The sequence below is a fragment of the Durio zibethinus genome, chromosome 22, assembly GCF_047325235.1.
Source record: "Durio zibethinus cultivar Kanyao isolate XHJ-2024 chromosome 22, ASM4732523v1, whole genome shotgun sequence".
Classification (NCBI taxonomy): domain Eukaryota; kingdom Viridiplantae; phylum Streptophyta; class Magnoliopsida; order Malvales; family Malvaceae; genus Durio; species Durio zibethinus.
Genome location: NC_143183.1, coordinates 19,404,841 through 19,424,813, shown reverse-complemented (window position 1 = coordinate 19,424,813; position 19,973 = coordinate 19,404,841). Strand labels below are relative to the sequence as shown.

The following is a 19,973-nucleotide window of genomic DNA, read 5'->3' as shown; positions in this document are numbered from 1 at the left end:
TTACTATAGATTTACAGATTTATATGTTATGATAAGTAATTTGAATTGTAAATCTTTTGATTATACTAGTAAAGGAATTATATATACTAAAATTTTAGACACCCACTGTAGACACCCAATCAGGTCCGGGCCCGGATCAATTGGGCCTGACCCAGATCAATTGGGCCTGACCCAGATCATTTGGGCCTGGCCCAAATGGGTAAGGCCCAATTCAATCATGTATTATTATTTTTTTTTTTCCTTTTTTTTTTCTTTTCTTTTGTATTTTTATATTTATTATTATTAATATATGTATATCTGTATTTATTTATTTAGATTAGATTTATATGTATATTATTTATATAGTTATATATTTATTATTATTATTATTATTATTATTATTTTTGTAAAATATTTTTGGGTTTATCTTATTTTATTATTATTTTTTTAAATTATCTGTTCTGATTTTTTTTCTGATTATCAGATATATTTTTTTTTTTTTAATATCTTTTTATTTATCTGTTCTAATTATCTATTATTTTTTTTATATTTATTTGATTTTTTTGGAAGGTTGAGATTGAAGCTGAAGAATCCTACTGGGAGTGGGGATTCAATCTAAAGAGTCCAATTGGATTCAAAGACTGAATCCCCGTCCAAGGAGGAGTTGGGATTGATCAGAAACTCCTGATCAATCCCTATATAAAGCACCCCCTGGAACAGTCAAGAACAGACAGAAAACAGTGAGCAAAGCTACTGATTTGAGAGAAAAGATAGAGGAGAAATCCGAATAGGAGAGAAGAAGAATCCGAATAGGAGAGGGGAGGTAGCAAAAGAAAAGGCCAAACAGAAACCAAGAGGAAAAGAAAACAGAAGCCAAACAAAAAGGGGAAACCCCCATCGCCAACAAGCCCTGGAGGCTTCCCAACCTTCCCTTCATTGACCTTTACTTTCACTCTTACTTTGCTGTACTAGCTCATACCTTCGGGCCAGTTGTGAAACTCCAACTTGGGAGCAGGATTGGTATCCTGGTGACCTCCCCATCCATGACCCGAGAAGTGCTTAAATACCAAGATTTATCCAATGTGGTGGAATTGCTCCAGATTTGAGGGGAAGGGGACCTTTTTGGAGATCTGGAATGTCTGATGATTGGGATTTCTTCGCATTTGGTGCTTTCAGAAATGGGCAAGTTGCTTCAAAAATAATAAATACGTATCTAATAATCGTTTTTTCTCTCAAGTTGTGTTTCTAGTTTTGGCATTTTATTGAATAAGAGGAGATCTGTGGGAGCTGAGTTGAGTTGTTTTATCAGAGATCTGTCAACGTTCCCATTCAATTCGTCGACAGAGTTCTTTCCTTTTTTTTTTTTTTTTTTTTTTTTTTTTTTTTTTTTCTTATTGATTTAGTGACACTTTTGATTTTCTGTGGGGCCTGTTTTGAATCTGCTGTCTCTGATTGTGTTGACGATTTGCGTAGGCCTTATTGCTGGCTTCTTTGTTTTCTCTTCATTTTTTTTTTTTTTGAGCTGCATAATAACAGTAACACTTGTACAAGCTTTGATATTTCCAGGGGTTCATCTGTGGTGCCAGATAAGTTGAATGAGTCCCGGAAGTTTCGTAACAAAAGTGTGGATTTTGATGATAATCTGTTATGTGCAGAAAATCCAAGGCTGATCTACATTAATGATTCGAGGAGAGATCTGAAGACAAGATACGCTAAGAAGGAAACAGCTTCTTTGTTATTTGAAGGTTGTAATATATCGGGGCTGATCAGATGTGAGCAGCCTAATAGGAATATTTATGAGTTCACAGCCAACATGGAGTTTAATGGACAAAAATTCCCCTTCAGCCAATCAAACATGGTTTTACGTGGTTATCAGCTGAAGAACATGGATTGGATATTAGGCGTGGTGGTTTATGCTGGGCAGGAAACAAAAGCAATGCTAAACAGTGCAGTTTCTCCTTCAAAGCAAAGCAAGTCAATGGAACGACTTTGAAACATCGGAATCTCCGCTCACATCGACTCGGGCAAGACCACGCTAACGGAGTGGATTCTCTATTATACGGGTCGGATCCATGACATCCACGAAGTTCGTGGCAAAGATGGCGTCAGAGCAGAGATGGACTCCATGGATTCAGAAAGAGAGAAAGGAATTACTATCCAATCTGCTGTCACGTGTTGCACCTGAAAGGATTATCAGATTAATATAATTGATACGCCCGGTCATGTTGATTTTACGATTGAAGTGGAGAGGGCGCTGCATGTTCTTGACGGTGCCATTTGGGTTCTGTGTAGTGTTGATGGTATACAAAGTCAGTCAATTACTGTTGATCGACAAATGAGAAGATATGAGGTTTCGAGACTCGCCTTTATTAACAAACTCGATCGAATGGGAGCTGATCCATGGAAAGTTCTCAACCAGTGGAGAAAAAGTTGATGCTGAAAAAGTACAGCAGAAATGGAGGCCACAGTTGCAGAAAAAGATGGGAACTGATTGAAATGGTTTCTGAAGTGGATGATAAACTTGCTGAAGCATTTCTAAATGTTTTCTGAAAACAGTCAGTTGCTGCTACCCTTTGCTCAGAAGGACGTGGAGACTGTTCGTGTGTCATCTCCAGAATTGACGTTAGCACCAGACATCTCTGCATTTATTCGAAGAAGGGTAGCTGCCTATCTTATGTTTGTGATGATAGAGAGAGGAATACAGTTAGCAAAAACAGCTTCAAGACAGGCTCACCCAAGACCTTAAACCCGAGCCATTCACTAATCAAAACCAAAGCCTTGAGTTGAAACTCATTCAAGAAACTAGGCTTGATTCAGAAAGTTGACTAAAATGGGTTTTGATCCGAGATTAAGCTCAATTTTTGGTAAGATATTTTCTTTCCCATTTTGATTTTTTTTTTTTGGCTGTAGCATGTCATTTATTCACTCATTTTATTTTATGTTTTCATGATTTAAAAACATTGGTTAATAATAAAAATAATAATTTCAAGGAAAAAAATATTTTTGAGGAAAAGTTGAAAGTATCAATTTTCCTTAAAAATAAATTAAAAAAAAGATTTTTGGGGAAAAGTTGAAAGTATCAATTTTCCCTGAACAAAAAAAAATCCTTCTTTTCTTATATTCTGATTTTGATTTTGATTTTTTCTTTAAATAATCCGACGACGGAGCCTCTGCAAGTGAAACAGTAGTTTTTCTTGCATACTCTTGAGGTGAGGGAATTTTCTCAATTTTCTGCTAAAAGTATTAGAGTCAATTGAGAATAATTTCCAATAATTAATTACTTGGTAAAATTTTAAGGCTTTTGGATAACACAAATTCAAGCTGGTACCATCTTTTGATGGGCGTTGTGAGGGTGCTATAACCTTCCTCACACGTAACCGAACTCCCGAACTTTGTTCTGGTTAGCAGACCTGAACCTATTCTTTTAGGGACCCTCAAGCTTAGGTGTTCCCTGAAAGGACAGATTCTTTAGGTGGCCAATCGCACCTAGATAAAAAAGATTGGTGGCGACTCCCTGAAAATCAATGTCTGGCGATAGATCCCCGGATCTAGACGTTATGACAGCTTGGCGACTCCACTGGGGACCCTGAGAGTCAGGCCAGCAAATAATTTGTGTTATCCAAAAGCCTAATAAAATTGAACCCTTTTGTATATATGTATTATTATTCATTCATGTCTGTTAATTATGTCATTCATATGCATGTGCATAACATGAGCTCTACACCCGAGCTCCGTCCCTTTAGGAGGGAGTAAAGTACCTATTGCTTTCGTGAGGTCTAATGCCTCCGCAGTGGCTAGCGAAATACTCCCACTCAAATTGAACCTTTTCCGCTTGTAGCCTGTAATGGGTGAGGATTAGGGTGCCTTACTAGTCTGTGATGGACAAGGATGTAAGGAACAATTTGAGGACCTTTAGACTTTGACCCTAAAACCGCATATAGTGAACTTTAAGAGTGCCTAACCCATAGATAGAGCCATCACCCTTCCTGTTAGAATTGACCAAAAGCATAGGATTCATCCTTTTTACTTTGTGTGATGTTTAAATTTATTTAGTTATTTATTCTTTTTCTGGGTATACTAACCTTTTTTTTTTTTCTTTTGCATTGGTTCATGTGCACATCATAAAGTTGCATAAAGAACATTTGCCTGAAAAACGGTCTTCAACAAATTTTTTTTTTTCATGGACACCAATGAACGCCTAGTTTGTTCTTCATCAGTATTAGCACCCTGTGGGACACCTAATGAGGTAAGGGCCTTGTCAGAAAAGACCCAACTGAAGATGGGAGATTGCTTGCCAAATGGGTATGAGTCTACTCTGTCTCAAGAAACATCTATCCTCCTCAAACAGAACAATTTAGAAGATTTGGTTGACATCTGGAAGAAGATGAGTCCGTCAAGACAAGAGCAGTTTTGTCAGAAACATGGGCATATAGCACACCTTCTAGCAGTGGCTGTTGATGACCAACTAATTAGAGCTGCAACACAATTCTGGGATCCTACATACAGGTGTTTCATCTTTAATGAAGTTGATATGACTCCCACCATAGAAGAATATTCGGTCTTGTTGGGTTTGTATCTCAAGACTCCTGACAAGATATATGTCAAAAAGCATAAGTCAGGATTTCGTAAAAGTCTGGCTCAACTCATGGGGATAAACAAGGAAGTTGTGGATTCTCATACAAAGAAGAAACAGGAACAGGTCTGCCTACCTTGGAAGTTCTTTCATGAGTTTCTGATGCAACATGCCAATGAAGAACGGGGGTTGGACATATTTGCCTTGGCTATATACGGACTGGTAATCTTTCCAAAGGTTTTGGGACATATTGAGATAGAGGTAGTTGATTTCTTCGAGAGTGTGATCAATGGCTGTAATCCCTCAACGGTGATATTAGCAGAGACTATCAGATCCTTGAGTTATTGTCGTCGGAATGGAGGGCGCTTCATAGGATGCATACAGTTATTGTATGTGTGGATGAAAAGCCATTTCGAACATGGAAATGGTGCTTTCTCGAAGATTTATATCCGTAATCGCTTTCCGATCAAAGAGTTCTGTGAAAGTGGGTGGTCAAAGCAGAAGTCTAAACAAGAATGGATAACTTTCTTGCAAAAGTTGGAAGGTGCCAGAGTGAGATGGTTAGTCCCATGGATGAATCGAGAGCCTATGTTATACCAATGTGGAGATAGTACAGTGGTTCCACTTCTGGGTTTATGGGGAGTGACGAATTATGCACCGCTCTTAGTGAGGAGACAATTAGGGGGAGAACAGTTTATTCCTATGACTTATGGGCTTTATCAGTTAGATTTCTCTTATAGTGAGCCTAAAGCATTTCAGAGGATGAATGGGATGATCAAAGCATGGAAAAATCCCCAAAGAGTGAGTCCTGGACCATTCACTGAAAAAGTCACTCCAGGTTACTTGGTTTGGAGAACAAAGAGAAGACAGGAAATGGTATTCACTTATGAAGTCTCTCAACCACCGACAGAAGAAAAGCTTGAAGAGATACCATCAGAGTTAGAGCTGGCAACAAAAGAGTTTGAATTTGAAAAGATCAAGTTAAAGAAAGAAATTCAAGAACTTCAAGAAGAAAAAGCCCAGTGGAAAGGTAGAGCTGAAAATTATGAAGTTAAAGTTCATAAGATTGCTAGAGAACGTGATGCAGCTACTGAAGATCTAGCAAGGTTACACCAGGAGCATAAGAGGCTATGTGTGAGAGAAAGGGCCAAAGGGATAACCATTGTCGAGCTGACTGAGGAAAACACAAGACTGAAGCAAGAGTATGCCGAATTAGAAGAAGAAAGTACTGAAGCACAGGCAGAAATTAACATGCTAAACAGTTATTTGAGCGGGCTAAGTCAAAGGTTGGATGAACAAGGAGACCACATTGCTGCATTGGTTAGAGAACATAGAGAATTATCATACCAAGTCTGGTGTGGTAAAAGAGAGAACCTAGGGAGGCAGAAATACATTGAGCACTTAACAACCCAGATCCATAAAGGGGTATGTAAGGCAAAAGAGATGGTGGAAGAGGCAGAAGCATTAAGACAAGTGGTGGCCCCAGTAGGAGAACATGGACAGCGTCTGTTGAACTTCATAGAAGAAGCCAAAGCCCAATATGAACAGATCAAACAATTTTATGGCTATAATTCTAGAGGGATAAACTCAATGTAGATCAAAGTTTTTTGGAATAAATGAAATTTTTTTAGTTGAATACCGTTTTAAGGCAAATGTTCTCTGCATACATGCATTTTTCATTCATTGCATTCTCATTCATTACACTTTAACCATGTGATAATCATGCAAAGTTACTAATTCTGAGGTATGGTACTCAAGGTTCCAAGGATAGCTCCATCTAGCGAAAACCCTGCCCATCGTTTCAACACAAGATCCAGAGCAAGGCAAATGGAGCAGGAAAATTCTCATAGATTCGAAAAGCTAGAAAAAGCTCAGGAGAAGATTGAAAGTGAGCTAAGCAAGATTCTGGAGGCTCTAAATAACATGAACAAAGGAAAAGGAGTTGAAGGAAGTACAAGCCAGCAAGAAGTGGCTGACCCTTTGTACCCTCCAGGTTTTGGCCCGCCTCAAGCTCCGTCTGCCCAAGAGGTCCCACCACAACATTTCGCATATCCAACATATCCTGGAATGCCATCAACTTTCAACCCAGGGCAGTATAACAGTTATATAAATCCTGTCTTCACTGAAAAGGCAGTAGAACCAATTCCTGATCTAGATGATTTAAAAGAGAAGGAGAAAGAAAAGATGAGAGTGGAAGCTGAGGAGAGTTCCAAGATTAGCATGCTAGAGCAAAGGCTAAGGGCCGTGGAAGGATTTAGCTTCTATGGGTCAGTTGATGCTGCGGGGCTCTGCCTAGTTCCTGATGTGGTTATCCCCCATAAGTTCAAGGTACCAAAATTTGAAAAATATGATGGTACAAAGTGCCCCAAAACCCATATCACCATGTATTGCAGGAAGATGGCAGCTCATGCACAGGATGAGAAACTCTTGATGCATGTTTTTCAAGACAGTCTTACTGGTTCTGCGGCCAGATGGTATGTTCAACTGGACAGGACTCGCATTCGCTCTTGGAGCGATATGGCACATGACTTTATCAGTCAATACCGACATATCATCGATTTGGCTCCAGATCGTTTGTCTTTACAGAATCTGGAGAAAAAGACAAACGAATCTTTTAAAGAGTATGCCCAGAGGTGGAGAGATATTGCTTCTCAGGTACAGCCTCCTCTGACCGAGAAAGAAACTACAGTGCTATTTGTTAGCACTTTAAAACCTCCCTATTATGAAAAGATGATAGGGAATGCAACAAAGAATTTTGCCGATATGGTAATTTCAGGAGAAATCATTGAAAGTGCCATCAAGAATGGCAAGCTAGAAGGGAATGAAGCATCTAGCAAAAGAATCCCAAAGAAAAAAGAAACTGAAGCTCAGGCTGTGAGCTTTGATAGACAGCAACTTAGGGGTTATTCGCCCTACCCCCCACCAGAATATCTGCCCTATCACCCCACTGTAAATAACACTTCTTTTCACCCATACCAACCACCATACCCCCAAACCTATCAAACCTCTCATAGACCCCAAAACACCATGTACAGTTCTAACATTCAACCCACCCCAAAACCACAAATTCGCCCAACTAACCCTGCTGGTGGCTCGCGGGAGCAACGAACCACTCGCGAAAGACCTATTTTTGACCCTATTCCCATGACCTATACGGAATTATACAAGGAGCTCTACAACAATCATTTGATTGCTCCAAGTAAATTGGAACCCCTCAAGCCACCTTACCCTAAGTGGTATGATCCCACTGCCCACTGTGACTACCATTATGGGATTGCTGGTCACTCCACCGAAAATTGCACTACCCTGAAATATAAAGTGCAACGATTGATTAAGGATGGGATGATTTGCTTTGATACTGGAGGGATGACTGCACCAAATGTTAGTGGCAATCCTTTGCCAAATCATAATGTGAATGCTATAGGTGAAGAGCATGAGCGCCATGTGAAGAAAGAAGTGGTAGATATTAAGACACCTCTCGATCAGTTGTTTGATGTCTTACGAAAGGCAGACATGATGCAACTGGTAAGTCCACACAGCTATCATGGAGTATATATAGCTGGTACTAGTTGTAAGTATCATAGTGGGGCAAGAGGCCACTCCATTGAGACCTGTAAACAATTTCACCGAGAGGTGCAAAAACTCTTGAATTCACATCAGATAGAGGTCTACGAAGAAAAAGAAAGCTTGAAGAATGCTGAAGTGTGCATGAATGATAGGCCTGAAAAGCTGTTTCCCAAACCAGTGACAATTCGGTGTGGAAACAAACCAAAATCAGTCATAGACAAGCTCCTCCCTAGGCCGGTAACTTTTAAAGTCCCAACTCCTTTCCCATACAAAGATGATAAAGCTGTACCCTGGAGATATGGATGTGACGCTGTAGTGCAGGGGCAAAAAGAAGAGGTCTCCAAAGCCGATGCTTCTAACATTACTGGTGTAGGAGGCATTACTCGAAGTGGGAGATGTTACACCCCAGAAATGCTAGAGAAGGCTAGAAGAGAGAAGGCTAAAGAAGGAGAAAGACGAAATAATCCAGAGATAGAGTCTGAAGAAGATCAGCCAAAGCCAGTATCAGAAAGGGAGGTTTGTGAATTCCTGAAGCTGGTAAAACATAGTGAATATTCAGTTGTGGAACAGCTGAATAAAATGCCAGCTCGAATCTCATTATTATCACTATTGCTGAACTCAGAGCCACACCGAAATGCCCTGTTGAAAGTGTTGAATCAGGCATACGTAGCACATAACGTGTCTGTTGAATATGTGAACCACCTGGCTGGAAATTTAGTCATGCCAAATCACATTTCATTCAGCGATGATGAGATTCCTTCGGAGGGAAAAAGAAATGCCAAGGCTCTGCATATCACAGTCAAGTGCAAGAGTCATATCATAGCCAAAGTCCTTATCGATAATGGTTCTGCCATCAATGTCATGCCTATGTCAACTTTGGCAAGGTTACCCATTGATTACTCTCATATGAAGGACAGTCAGATGATTGTGAGAGCCTTTGATGGAACCAGAAAAGAAGTCCTGGGGGATATTGAGATGCCCTTACAAATTGGGCCGTGCACCTTCAATATAAAATTTCAAGTGATGGATATCTCTCCATCCTACAGCTGTCTGTTAGGAAGGCCATGGATTCACATGGCAGGAGCTGTGCCCTCTACTTTGCATCAGAAGATCAAATTCAATGTGGAAGGTCAATTAGTAGTGGTAGTTGGGGAGGAAGACATGCTAGTGACCCAACCACTGAACACTCCATATGTAGAGGCTGCTGAAGAAGCTTTGGAATGCTCCTATCGATCTTTTGAGCTGGTTAATACTGTAGGTGAAGGTTTTCAAAGCCAGCCTTTTTCAAAGATAGTGGTGAGCCAAGTCATCAACAAAGGCTGGTGTCCAGGACTTGGGCTAGGCAAAAATTTGCAGGGAATTAAAGAACCTCCGACAATAGCAGACAATAGCGACAGGGCAGGCTTAGGATATGAGATGGCAGAGTGGGAAGTCAAAAGAAGGCCATCAAGAAAGACAGCAAGACTGATGTTTATCCCACACTTGTACGAAACCTTCAGACCTGGAGGATTTATGAACCCAGGTGCAAAGAAAAGTGTGGAAGAGGACTTTGCCCAGTTAGCCATTAATGCTGTTGAAGATGAAGTGGAGTTCAACAAAGAAGAATGGGTTCGCCTTTGTCCACAAGACTATGAGCTGAACAATTGGAGTGCCATTGAAATGCCTCTAACTTTTGATTTTGATAAAATGTAATTGTGACATCTCAATAGCTTTGGCCCAAGGCTATGGGGTGATCTTTTTTTTGTTTGGGCCATTCATCATTTATTATTTTTAATAAAAAATAGGAAGGATGCATTTTCATTCATTTCTTCTTGTGTCTTCATTTTTTTTCATCTCTCCAAGCACATCTTGCCAACATATCCCCATTTCATTCAATTGCAGGTCTTTAAATGAACATGAAGATAATCATGATAACAATCAAGGGGTTAGCTTTGAGAATCCAATCAATACTGATGAACTTGATAATGAAGAGAATTCTGAAGAATATGTTATGCCTCCGGACCTAATGAGGATGATTGAACAAGAGAATAAGCCAATTGAGCCTCATCAGGAGGTAGTGGACTTAGTGAATCTAGGAGATGAAGAGAATAAAAAAGAGGTCAGAATGGGTACTTCACTTACATCTGAAGATAGGCAACGGTTGGCAGATCTACTTTGTGAATTTGTAGATATATTCGCTTGGTCTTACCAGGATATGCCAGGACTGAGCACAGGGATAGTGGAGCACAGATTGCCCCTAAAGCCAGAATGTAAGCCAGTTCAGCAAAAACTGAGACGGATGAAGCCCGAAATGCTGCTAAAGATTAAAGAGGAGGTGAAGAAACAATTCGATGCAGGTTTTCTACAAGTGGCCAAGTATCCAGAATGGGTAGCCAATATAGTCCCAGTTCCTAAGAAAGATGGAAAAGTACGAATGTGTGTAGACTATCGGGATTTGAATAAGGCTAGCCCAAAGGATAACTTTCCTTTACCTCATATCGACACGCTGGTAGATAACACAGCTAAGCATTCGATTTTCTCTTTTATGGATGGTTTCTCGGGGTACAATCAGATAAAAATGGCTGCAGATGATATGGAAAAGACTACTTTTGTGACCATGTGGGGAACTTTCTGCTACAAAGTCATGCCTTTTGGGTTAAAGAATGCTGGGGCAACATATCAAAGGGCCATGGTAACACTCTTCCATGACATGATGCATAAAGAGATAGAGGTGTATGTAGATGATATGATTGCAAAGTCTTGTGAGGGTGAAGATCATGTTACTAGCCTCAGAAAGTTATTTGAGAGGTTAAGGAAATTTCAGCTCAAATTAAACCCAGCCAAGTGCACCTTTGGGGTAAGGTCAGGAAAGTTGCTAGGCTTTGTGGTCAGTGAAAGAGGAATCGAAGTCGATCCCGATAAGATACGGGCCATCCAGAATTTGTCACCCCCCAGCACACCAAGAGAAGTTCGAGGTTTTCTGGGGAGATTGAACTACATCTCTCGATTTATCTCTCAGCTTACTTACAAATGTGATCCCATATTTAAGCTTCTCCGTAAGAATAATCCTGGGAAATGGAACGAAGAATGTCAAGAGGCGTTTGATAAAATTAAGCAGTATTTATCGAACCCTCCAATATTGGTGCCACCTGTTCCAGGAAGACCTTTAATTCTGTACCTAACTGTAAATGAAAATTCAATGGGATGTGTGCTGGGGCAGCAAGATGAAGCTAGCCGAAAGGAGAGAGCTATTTACTATCTGAGTAAAAAGTTCACTGAATATGAATCCAAGTATTCTTCATTGGAGAAAATGTGTTGTGCATTAGCGTGGACTGCCAAAAGACTCAGACAGTATATGCTTTATCACACTACGTGGCTCATAGCAAAATTGGATCCAATTAAGTATATCTTCGAGAAGCCTTCTTTGTCAGGAAGAATCGCTAGATGGCAAGTAATGCTCTCAGAATATGACATTATATATGTGAGCCAAAAAGCAATAAAAGGAGGCGCTATAGCAGAATTTCTTGCAGATCGTGCTACTGAAGAGTATGAGCCGATGAAGCTGGAATTCCCTGACGAAGACTTAATGACTATTTCCCGACTGGAGGAAAGGGAGCATATGGAAAGATGTTGGAGAATGTACTTTGATGGAGCTGCTAACGCCTTGGGGCATGGAATTGGGGCAATTTTGATTTCTCCAGAAGAACAATACTATCCTGTAACAGCGAGGTTAAATTTTAATTGCACAAATAACATCGCTGAGTATGAAGCATGTGTCATGGGCCTGCAAGCTGCTATAGAAAGAAGAGTGAAAGTACTGAAAGTATTTGGAGACTCAGCTCTAGTCATATACCAGTTGAAAGGAGAATGGGAGACGAGAGATTCAAAACTCGTTCCGTATCATAAGTATATTCTAGAGCTGACAAAACAATTTGAAGATGTCCAGTTCGATCACTTACCCCGGGAAGAGAATGTGATTGCTGATGCATTGGCTACTCTGGCCGCGATGATTCGAATTAATCATAATACGGACATTCGGCCCATCAAGTTAGATGTTAAGGATATACCAGCGTATTGTTCTAATGTAGAGGGGGAAAGAGATGGAAAACCCTGGTATTATGACATCTTACAGTATGTCAAGGATCAGCAGTATCCAGTTCATGCAACAGAAAATGATAAAAGGGTCATCCGAAGATTGGCTATGAGCTTTTTCCTGGATGGGGATGTCCTGTACAAAAGAAGTAAAGATAAAGTATTATTGAGGTGTGTAGATGAGACTGAAGCGAAGAAAATCATTAAAGAGGTGCATGAGGGAATATGTGGGGCACATGCTAGTGGACATATGATGGCAAGACAGATCATGAGAGCGGGATATTACTGGTTGACGATGGAGAATGATTGCATCGACTATGCTCGTAAATGTCATAAATGCCAGATATATGCTGATAAGATCCTTGCTCCACCATCTGCTTTACATGTTATGGCACCATCATGGCCATTTTCAATGTGGGGCATGGATGTCATTGGTCCAATCACTCCAAAAGCTTCTAACCGGCACAGATTCATTTTTGTGATGATAGATTACTTTACAAAGTGGGTGGAAGCAGCATCATATGCAAATGTGACACGCTCCGTGGTTTGCAAGTTCATAAAGAAAGAGATCATTTGTAGATATGGACTTCCGGAGAGAATTATTTCAGACAATGCCAAGAATCTAAATAGTAAGATGATGCAAGAAATATGTGCTCAATACAAGATCAAGCATCATAACTCGGCACCTTATCGTCCGAAAATGAATGGAGCAGTTGAGGCAGCCAATAAGAACATAAAGAGGATTCTGGAGAAGATGACCGAGACTTACAAAGATTGGCATGAGAAGTTGCCATTTGCCTTGCTTGCATATCGAACGTCAGTTCGCACCTCTACTGGGGCAACCCCATTTTCTTTGGTTTATGGGATGGAAGCTGTACTACCAGTGGAAGTAGAGATCCCCTCTTTGAGAGTCTTAAAAGAAGTTGAGTTGGAAGAGGCTGAATGGATTCGAGAACGTTATGAGCAGTTAAATTTCATAGAAGAAAAGAGATTGACTGCACTGTGCCATGGTCAGTTATACCAAAGAAGAATGATGAGGGCTCATGATAAGAAGACTCGGCCTCGTTGCTTTCGAGAAGGAGAGTTGGTTTTGAAAAGAATTCTCCCAATCCAGCACGATAGTAGAGGAAAATGGACTCCGAATTGGGAAGGGCCGTATGTGGTGAAACGGGCTTTTTCGGGTGGAGCATTGATACTGACTGAGATGGATGGAAATGATTTACCCCATCCTGTAAATTCTGATGCTGTGAAGAAATACTATGCTTGAAAAAAAAAAACAACAAAAAAAATAAAAAAATAAAAAAAAATGAAAAAAATGGAAAAAATGAAAAAATGAAAAAATGAAAAAATGGAAAAAAGGAAAAGTGAATGAAAAAGGAGGACTCAAGGCGAAAACCCAAAAAGGGCGGTTTGAGTCATAGGGGGTTTGTCTAAGTTAAAAACCTGAAAAGGCAGCTTAGATAAGGAGGATACAGCATCGAATTTAAAAGTCTGCTGATATGGGGGCCAACAAGTTCGGAAGAGTTCCAAGTTGTTAAATACATCAGAGGGTTGAGTTTTCAGAAAAGACTTTGAGATGTGTTATCATGATTATCTGATTGTTCATTTTGGGCTTTGTCCCCATACCTATCCTTGTACTTCTTTCTTGACCAAAGTTTGCCAACATTTTGCTAATAAGAGACATTCTATTCCATTCTTTGTGTCTTTTTCTTATGACTGTTTCTCAACATTCAGATTCTTTTAATACCCCACCATCGAAGAAATGTGCAAATGCATTCTTACTTTTTGAATTTGAAATAACGATTGATGAATGAATAACAACAGGAAAGATTTTTACATTACATTGAATAAGTCTAAAGTAAAAAGGCAGAATCAAGACGTTCAGCTCCTGATTAGGACATTGAATCTAGGAAGAGATTTCTTACAAGAAGAATGTGAATGGAAGAGACAATTGAGAGCTACACTGGTTCGATCTTAGAAGAGCAGTGCAATTGGATCCTTGAGGAATCAAAGGGCTTGACACCCAAGAAAAAAGAGTTAGAGAAACTTGAGTACCATACATTGAACATGAATTAATTGGTCAACATTTGCATAGCATGCATTGAAATTCATATGCATTTGCACAGCATACACTACTTTCAAGAGAATATAGTGTACAAATTCAGAAGCAGGGGTGTTCCAACATCCCACATGGAGAAGACAAATATGAAGATATTTTGCAAAACTGAAAAAGAGAAAGCTTGTCAGGTAAGTTCCTAATCCTCGAAATAGGATGTCTCTTGGTATCAGGGTTGATTTATAAGACCTTTGGGCATAATCTCCTGAAATCCCTTCAAACACAACTTTCAACTCCTTCGGACATGATTGTCTAGGAGTATTTACTTTCCAAGTTCGTTGCCTCTGTTTAGAGGAGCAATTTACTTTTCAAAAGTCGTGGTGCCTCTGTTTAGAGGAGCAATTTATTTTTCAAAGTTCCGTTGCCTCTGTTTAGAGGAGCAATTTACTTTTCAAAAGTCGTGGTGCCTCTGTTTAGAGGAGCAATTTATTTTTCAAAGTTCCGTTGCCTCTGTTTAGAGGAGCAATTTACTTTTCAAAAGTCGTGGTGCCTCTGTTTAGAGGAGCAATTTATTTTTCAAAGTTCCGTTGCCTCTGTTTAGAGGAGCAATTTACTTTTCAAAAGTCGTGGTGCCTCTGTTTAGAGGAGCAATTTATTTTTCAAAGTTCCGTTGCCTCTGTTTAGAGGAGCAATTTATTTTTCCAAAGTCGTGTTGCCTCTGTTTAGAGGAGCAATTTACTTTCCAAAGTCCGTTGCCTCTGTTTAGAGGAGCAATTTACTTTCAAAAGTCGTTGAGTCTCTGTTTAGAGGAGCTTCGGCCAAAAAAAAAACAAAAAAAAAAAAAACAAAAAAACAAAAAAACAAAAACAAAAAAATCAAAAAAAAAATCAAAAAAATAAAAAAAATAAAAACAAAAAAAAAAATCAAAAATAAAAATGTTGAGTTGAGTCTTGATTGGGTGTCTACGTCTTTGCGCAATTTCTGTTTCACAGAAAATGTGCAAAGAGGGGCAGCTGTAGACACCCAATCAGGTCCGGGCCCGGATCAATTGGGCCTGACCCAGATCAATTGGGCCTGACCCAGATCATTTGGGCCTGGCCCAAATGGGTAAGGCCCAATTCAATCATGTATTATTATTTTTTTTTTTCCTTTTTTTTTTCTTTTCTTTTGTATTTTTATATTTATTATTATTAATATATGTATATCTGTATTTATTTATTTAGATTAGATTTATATGTATATTATTTATATAGTTATATATTTATTATTATTATTATTATTATTATTATTTTTGTAAAATATTTTTGGGTTTATCTTATTTTATTATTATTTTTTTAAATTATCTGTTCTGATTTTTTTTCTGATTATCAGATATATTTTTTTTTTTTTAATATCTTTTTATTTATCTGTTCTAATTATCTATTATTTTTTTTATATTTATTTGATTTTTTTGGAAGGTTGAGATTGAAGCTGAAGAATCCTACTGGGAGTGGGGATTCAATCTAAAGAGTCCAATTGGATTCAAAGACTGAATCCCCGTCCAAGGAGGAGTTGGGATTGATCAGAAACTCCTGATCAATCCCTATATAAAGCACCCCCTGGAACAGTCAAGAACAGACAGAAAACAGTGAGCAAAGCTACTGATTTGAGAGAAAAGATAGAGGAGAAATCCGAATAGGAGAGAAGAAGAATCCGAATAGGAGAGGGGAGGTAGCAAAAGAAAAGGCCAAACAGAAACCAAGAGGAAAAGAAAACAGAAGCCAAACAAAAAGGGGAAACCCCCATCGCCAACAAGCCCTGGAGGCTTCCCAACCTTCCCTTCATTGACCTTTACTTTCACTCTTACTTTGCTGTACTAGCTCATACCTTCGGGCCAGTTGTGAAACTCCAACTTGGGAGCAGGATTGGTATCCTGGTGACCTCCCCATCCATGACCCGAGAAGTGCTTAAATACCAAGATTTATCCAATGTGGTGGAATTGCTCCAGATTTGAGGGGAAGGGGACCTTTTTGGAGATCTGGAATGTCTGATGATTGGGATTTCTTCGCATTTGGTGCTTTCAGAAATGGGCAAGTTGCTTCAAAAATAATAAATACGTATCTAATAATCGTTTTTTCTCTCAAGTTGTGTTTCTAGTTTTGGCATTTTATTGAATAAGAGGAGATCTGTGGGAGCTGAGTTGAGTTGTTTTATCAGAGATCTGTCAACGTTCCCATTCAATTCGTCGACAGAGTTCTTTCCTTTTTTTTTTTTTTTTTTTTTTTTTTTTTTTTTTTTTCTTATTGATTTAGTGACACTTTTGATTTTCTGTGGGGCCTGTTTTGAATCTGCTGTCTCTGATTGTGTTGACGATTTGCGTAGGCCTTATTGCTGGCTTCTTTGTTTTCTCTTCATTTTTTTTTTTTTTGAGCTGCATAATAACAGTAACACTTGTACAAGCTTTGATATTTCCAGGGGTTCATCTGTGGTGCCAGATAAGTTGAATGAGTCCCGGAAGTTTCGTAACAAAAGTGTGGATTTTGATGATAATCTGTTATGTGCAGAAAATCCAAGGCTGATCTACATTAATGATTCGAGGAGAGATCTGAAGACAAGATACGCTAAGAAGGAAACAGCTTCTTTGTTATTTGAAGGTTGTAATATATCGGGGCTGATCAGATGTGAGCAGCCTAATAGGAATATTTATGAGTTCACAGCCAACATGGAGTTTAATGGACAAAAATTCCCCTTCAGCCAATCAAACATGGTTTTACGTGGTTATCAGCTGAAGAACATGGATTGGATATTAGGCGTGGTGGTTTATGCTGGGCAGGAAACAAAAGCAATGCTAAACAGTGCAGTTTCTCCTTCAAAGCAAAGCAAGTCAATGGAACGACTTTGAAACATCGGAATCTCCGCTCACATCGACTCGGGCAAGACCACGCTAACGGAGTGGATTCTCTATTATACGGGTCGGATCCATGACATCCACGAAGTTCGTGGCAAAGATGGCGTCAGAGCAGAGATGGACTCCATGGATTCAGAAAGAGAGAAAGGAATTACTATCCAATCTGCTGTCACGTGTTGCACCTGAAAGGATTATCAGATTAATATAATTGATACGCCCGGTCATGTTGATTTTACGATTGAAGTGGAGAGGGCGCTGCATGTTCTTGACGGTGCCATTTGGGTTCTGTGTAGTGTTGATGGTATACAAAGTCAGTCAATTACTGTTGATCGACAAATGAGAAGATATGAGGTTTCGAGACTCGCCTTTATTAACAAACTCGATCGAATGGGAGCTGATCCATGGAAAGTTCTCAACCAGTGGAGAAAAAGTTGATGCTGAAAAAGTACAGCAGAAATGGAGGCCACAGTTGCAGAAAAAGATGGGAACTGATTGAAATGGTTTCTGAAGTGGATGATAAACTTGCTGAAGCATTTCTAAATGTTTTCTGAAAACAGTCAGTTGCTGCTACCCTTTGCTCAGAAGGACGTGGAGACTGTTCGTGTGTCATCTCCAGAATTGACGTTAGCACCAGACATCTCTGCATTTATTCGAAGAAGGGTAGCTGCCTATCTTATGTTTGTGATGATAGAGAGAGGAATACAGTTAGCAAAAACAGCTTCAAGACAGGCTCACCCAAGACCTTAAACCCGAGCCATTCACTAATCAAAACCAAAGCCTTGAGTTGAAACTCATTCAAGAAACTAGGCTTGATTCAGAAAGTTGACTAAAATGGGTTTTGATCCGAGATTAAGCTCAATTTTTGGTAAGATATTTTCTTTCCCATTTTGATTTTTTTTTTTTGGCTGTAGCATGTCATTTATTCACTCATTTTATTTTATGTTTTCATGATTTAAAAACATTGGTTAATAATAAAAATAATAATTTCAAGGAAAAAAATATTTTTGAGGAAAAGTTGAAAGTATCAATTTTCCTTAAAAATAAATTAAAAAAAAGATTTTTGGGGAAAAGTTGAAAGTATCAATTTTCCCTGAACAAAAAAAAATCCTTCTTTTCTTATATTCTGATTTTGATTTTGATTTTTTCTTTAAATAATCCGACGACGGAGCCTCTGCAAGTGAAACAGTAGTTTTTCTTGCATACTCTTGAGGTGAGGGAATTTTCTCAATTTTCTGCTAAAAGTATTAGAGTCAATTGAGAATAATTTCCAATAATTAATTACTTGGTAAAATTTTAAGGCTTTTGGATAACACAAATTCAAGCTGGTACCATCTTTTGATGGGCGTTGTGAGGGTGCTATAACCTTCCTCACACGTAACCGAACTCCCGAACTTTGTTCTGGTTAGCAGACCTGAACCTATTCTTTTAGGGACCCTCAAGCTTAGGTGTTCCCTGAAAGGACAGATTCTTTAGGTGGCCAATCGCACCTAGATAAAAAAGATTGGTGGCGACTCCCTGAAAATCAATGTCTGGCGATAGATCCCCGGATCTAGACGTTATGACACCCACTATGTGGTTAAAAAATAATATTTTAAATAAAATTTGTGTTTTAAAGAAAATGTAAAAACTTACTTAATATTAGTTCCGATATCATGCATGTTTATTAAACTCTTATAAGTTATGAATTTGAAAAGATTTAAGCATGTTAAATAAGTAGAGATTAAGAGGTTAAGTATATATTAAAACTTAAAAAAAAATGAAAAAAAGGTGAGTAGATTTATAAAAGCTAAAATGGTAAAAAAAAAAAATCATGAATTTTTTTATTTTTTAAATAGATCTTAATATTTTTATTATATCTAAATAAATTTTTAATGAGAGAAGCTTGGCTTTTATTGCAATCAACACTAGTTGAATATTTTTACCGATCCGAAGTTGATGTGATACGATGAAATAATTTTCAATTAAACAAATAAATTTGTTTCTTACATTTTACAAAATTTCTTTTCCAATTTTGGGCCACGTCATCAAGTTTTTTTTTTTTAATAAATTCATGTGGATAAGATAAATCTACCCTTACGTTGACAGCAACAAAAGTCAACTTTTCATTTGAAATAAGAATTTATTTAGTTACAAATAAAAGATTAAAGACTGATTTACATACAATAAAGTGTGAATATTTATCTAAAAAAAGAGAAAAAAACTAAATGGGGTATTTTTTTTTTTCTATGTGAGTAGACATATAAATAATTAAAAATCCGGAATATAACCTGAAGTATTAACATTCCACTTATAACAAATTTTTTATAATTCCAAAATTCTTTAAAATTCATATGAATATCATTCCAAGGAAATGTACAATAAATAAATAAATAGATAAGATAAGCTACAAATCTAATATTTAATGAATACTTAAAACCATTAGTCTGAAGATATATTTTTGAAACAGGAAAATTACTTCATAATAGTCCACTAAGTAAAGACAGATAAAACTAAAAGAATTCAGTACTGCTAATGCTTGGAACATCTTTTACGAATCTCTAGTAGTACAAAAATTCATGCAACACTTAATGTTGTACCAAATGAAAAAGAAGACAGTTGGGAAAATTCCATCCATTCTTAGAATTTCATAATCGAGGAATTTTTCACTATTTCAAAATTTATACCAAAATAATTTTGCAAATATATTTTTAATTTTCCAATTTTACAAAACCAAATTTTTATTTTTTTCATTATTTTCTAACCAAGAAACTAAATTATCAACAAAAAAAATACAATAACTAAAAAAATAAAATAATAGATAATAAAAGAAAGAAAGAAAGAAAGAAAATTACCAATTAGTC

The 19,973-nt window shown here is 38.1% G+C and overlaps 1 protein-coding gene across 7 annotated transcripts; it reads left to right on the top strand.

Moving 5' to 3' along the window:
* The first annotated feature begins 529 nt into the window (after positions 1–529).
* Positions 530–18,137, top strand: LOC111308114 (phospholipid-transporting ATPase 1-like). 7 transcript variants are annotated; one of them, XM_089751398.1, is made up of 4 exons: positions 533–1,161; positions 1,635–2,843; positions 15,704–16,315; positions 16,790–18,137. In XM_089751398.1, the coding sequence occupies exons 3-4, from the start codon at positions 16,276–16,278 to the stop codon at positions 17,125–17,127; spliced, it is 378 nt and encodes a 125-aa protein (XP_089607524.1). In that variant the 5' UTR covers positions 533–1,161; positions 1,635–2,843; positions 15,704–16,275; the 3' UTR covers positions 17,128–18,137. The 7 variants fall into 7 exon arrangements, 4 of the variants coding, with proteins under 4 accessions (XP_089607524.1, XP_089607523.1, XP_089607525.1 ...); XR_016331889.1 differs by lacking the exon at positions 16,790–18,137 and having other exon boundaries at positions 530–1,161; positions 15,704–16,528; XR_016331888.1 differs by lacking the exon at positions 15,704–16,315 and having other exon boundaries at positions 532–1,161.
* The last annotated feature ends 1,836 nt before the right edge of the window (positions 18,138–19,973 follow it).

Coding starts and splice junctions, on each gene's coding strand:
- LOC111308114 (XM_089751398.1), top strand. CDS start 16,276: ATGATTGGGATTTCTTCGCATTTGGTGCTTTCAGAAATGG. Junction 16,316..16,789: donor TTTGGTGCTTTCAGAAATGG/GCAAGTTGCTTC, acceptor TGTTATGTGCAG/AAAATCCAAGGCTGATCTAC.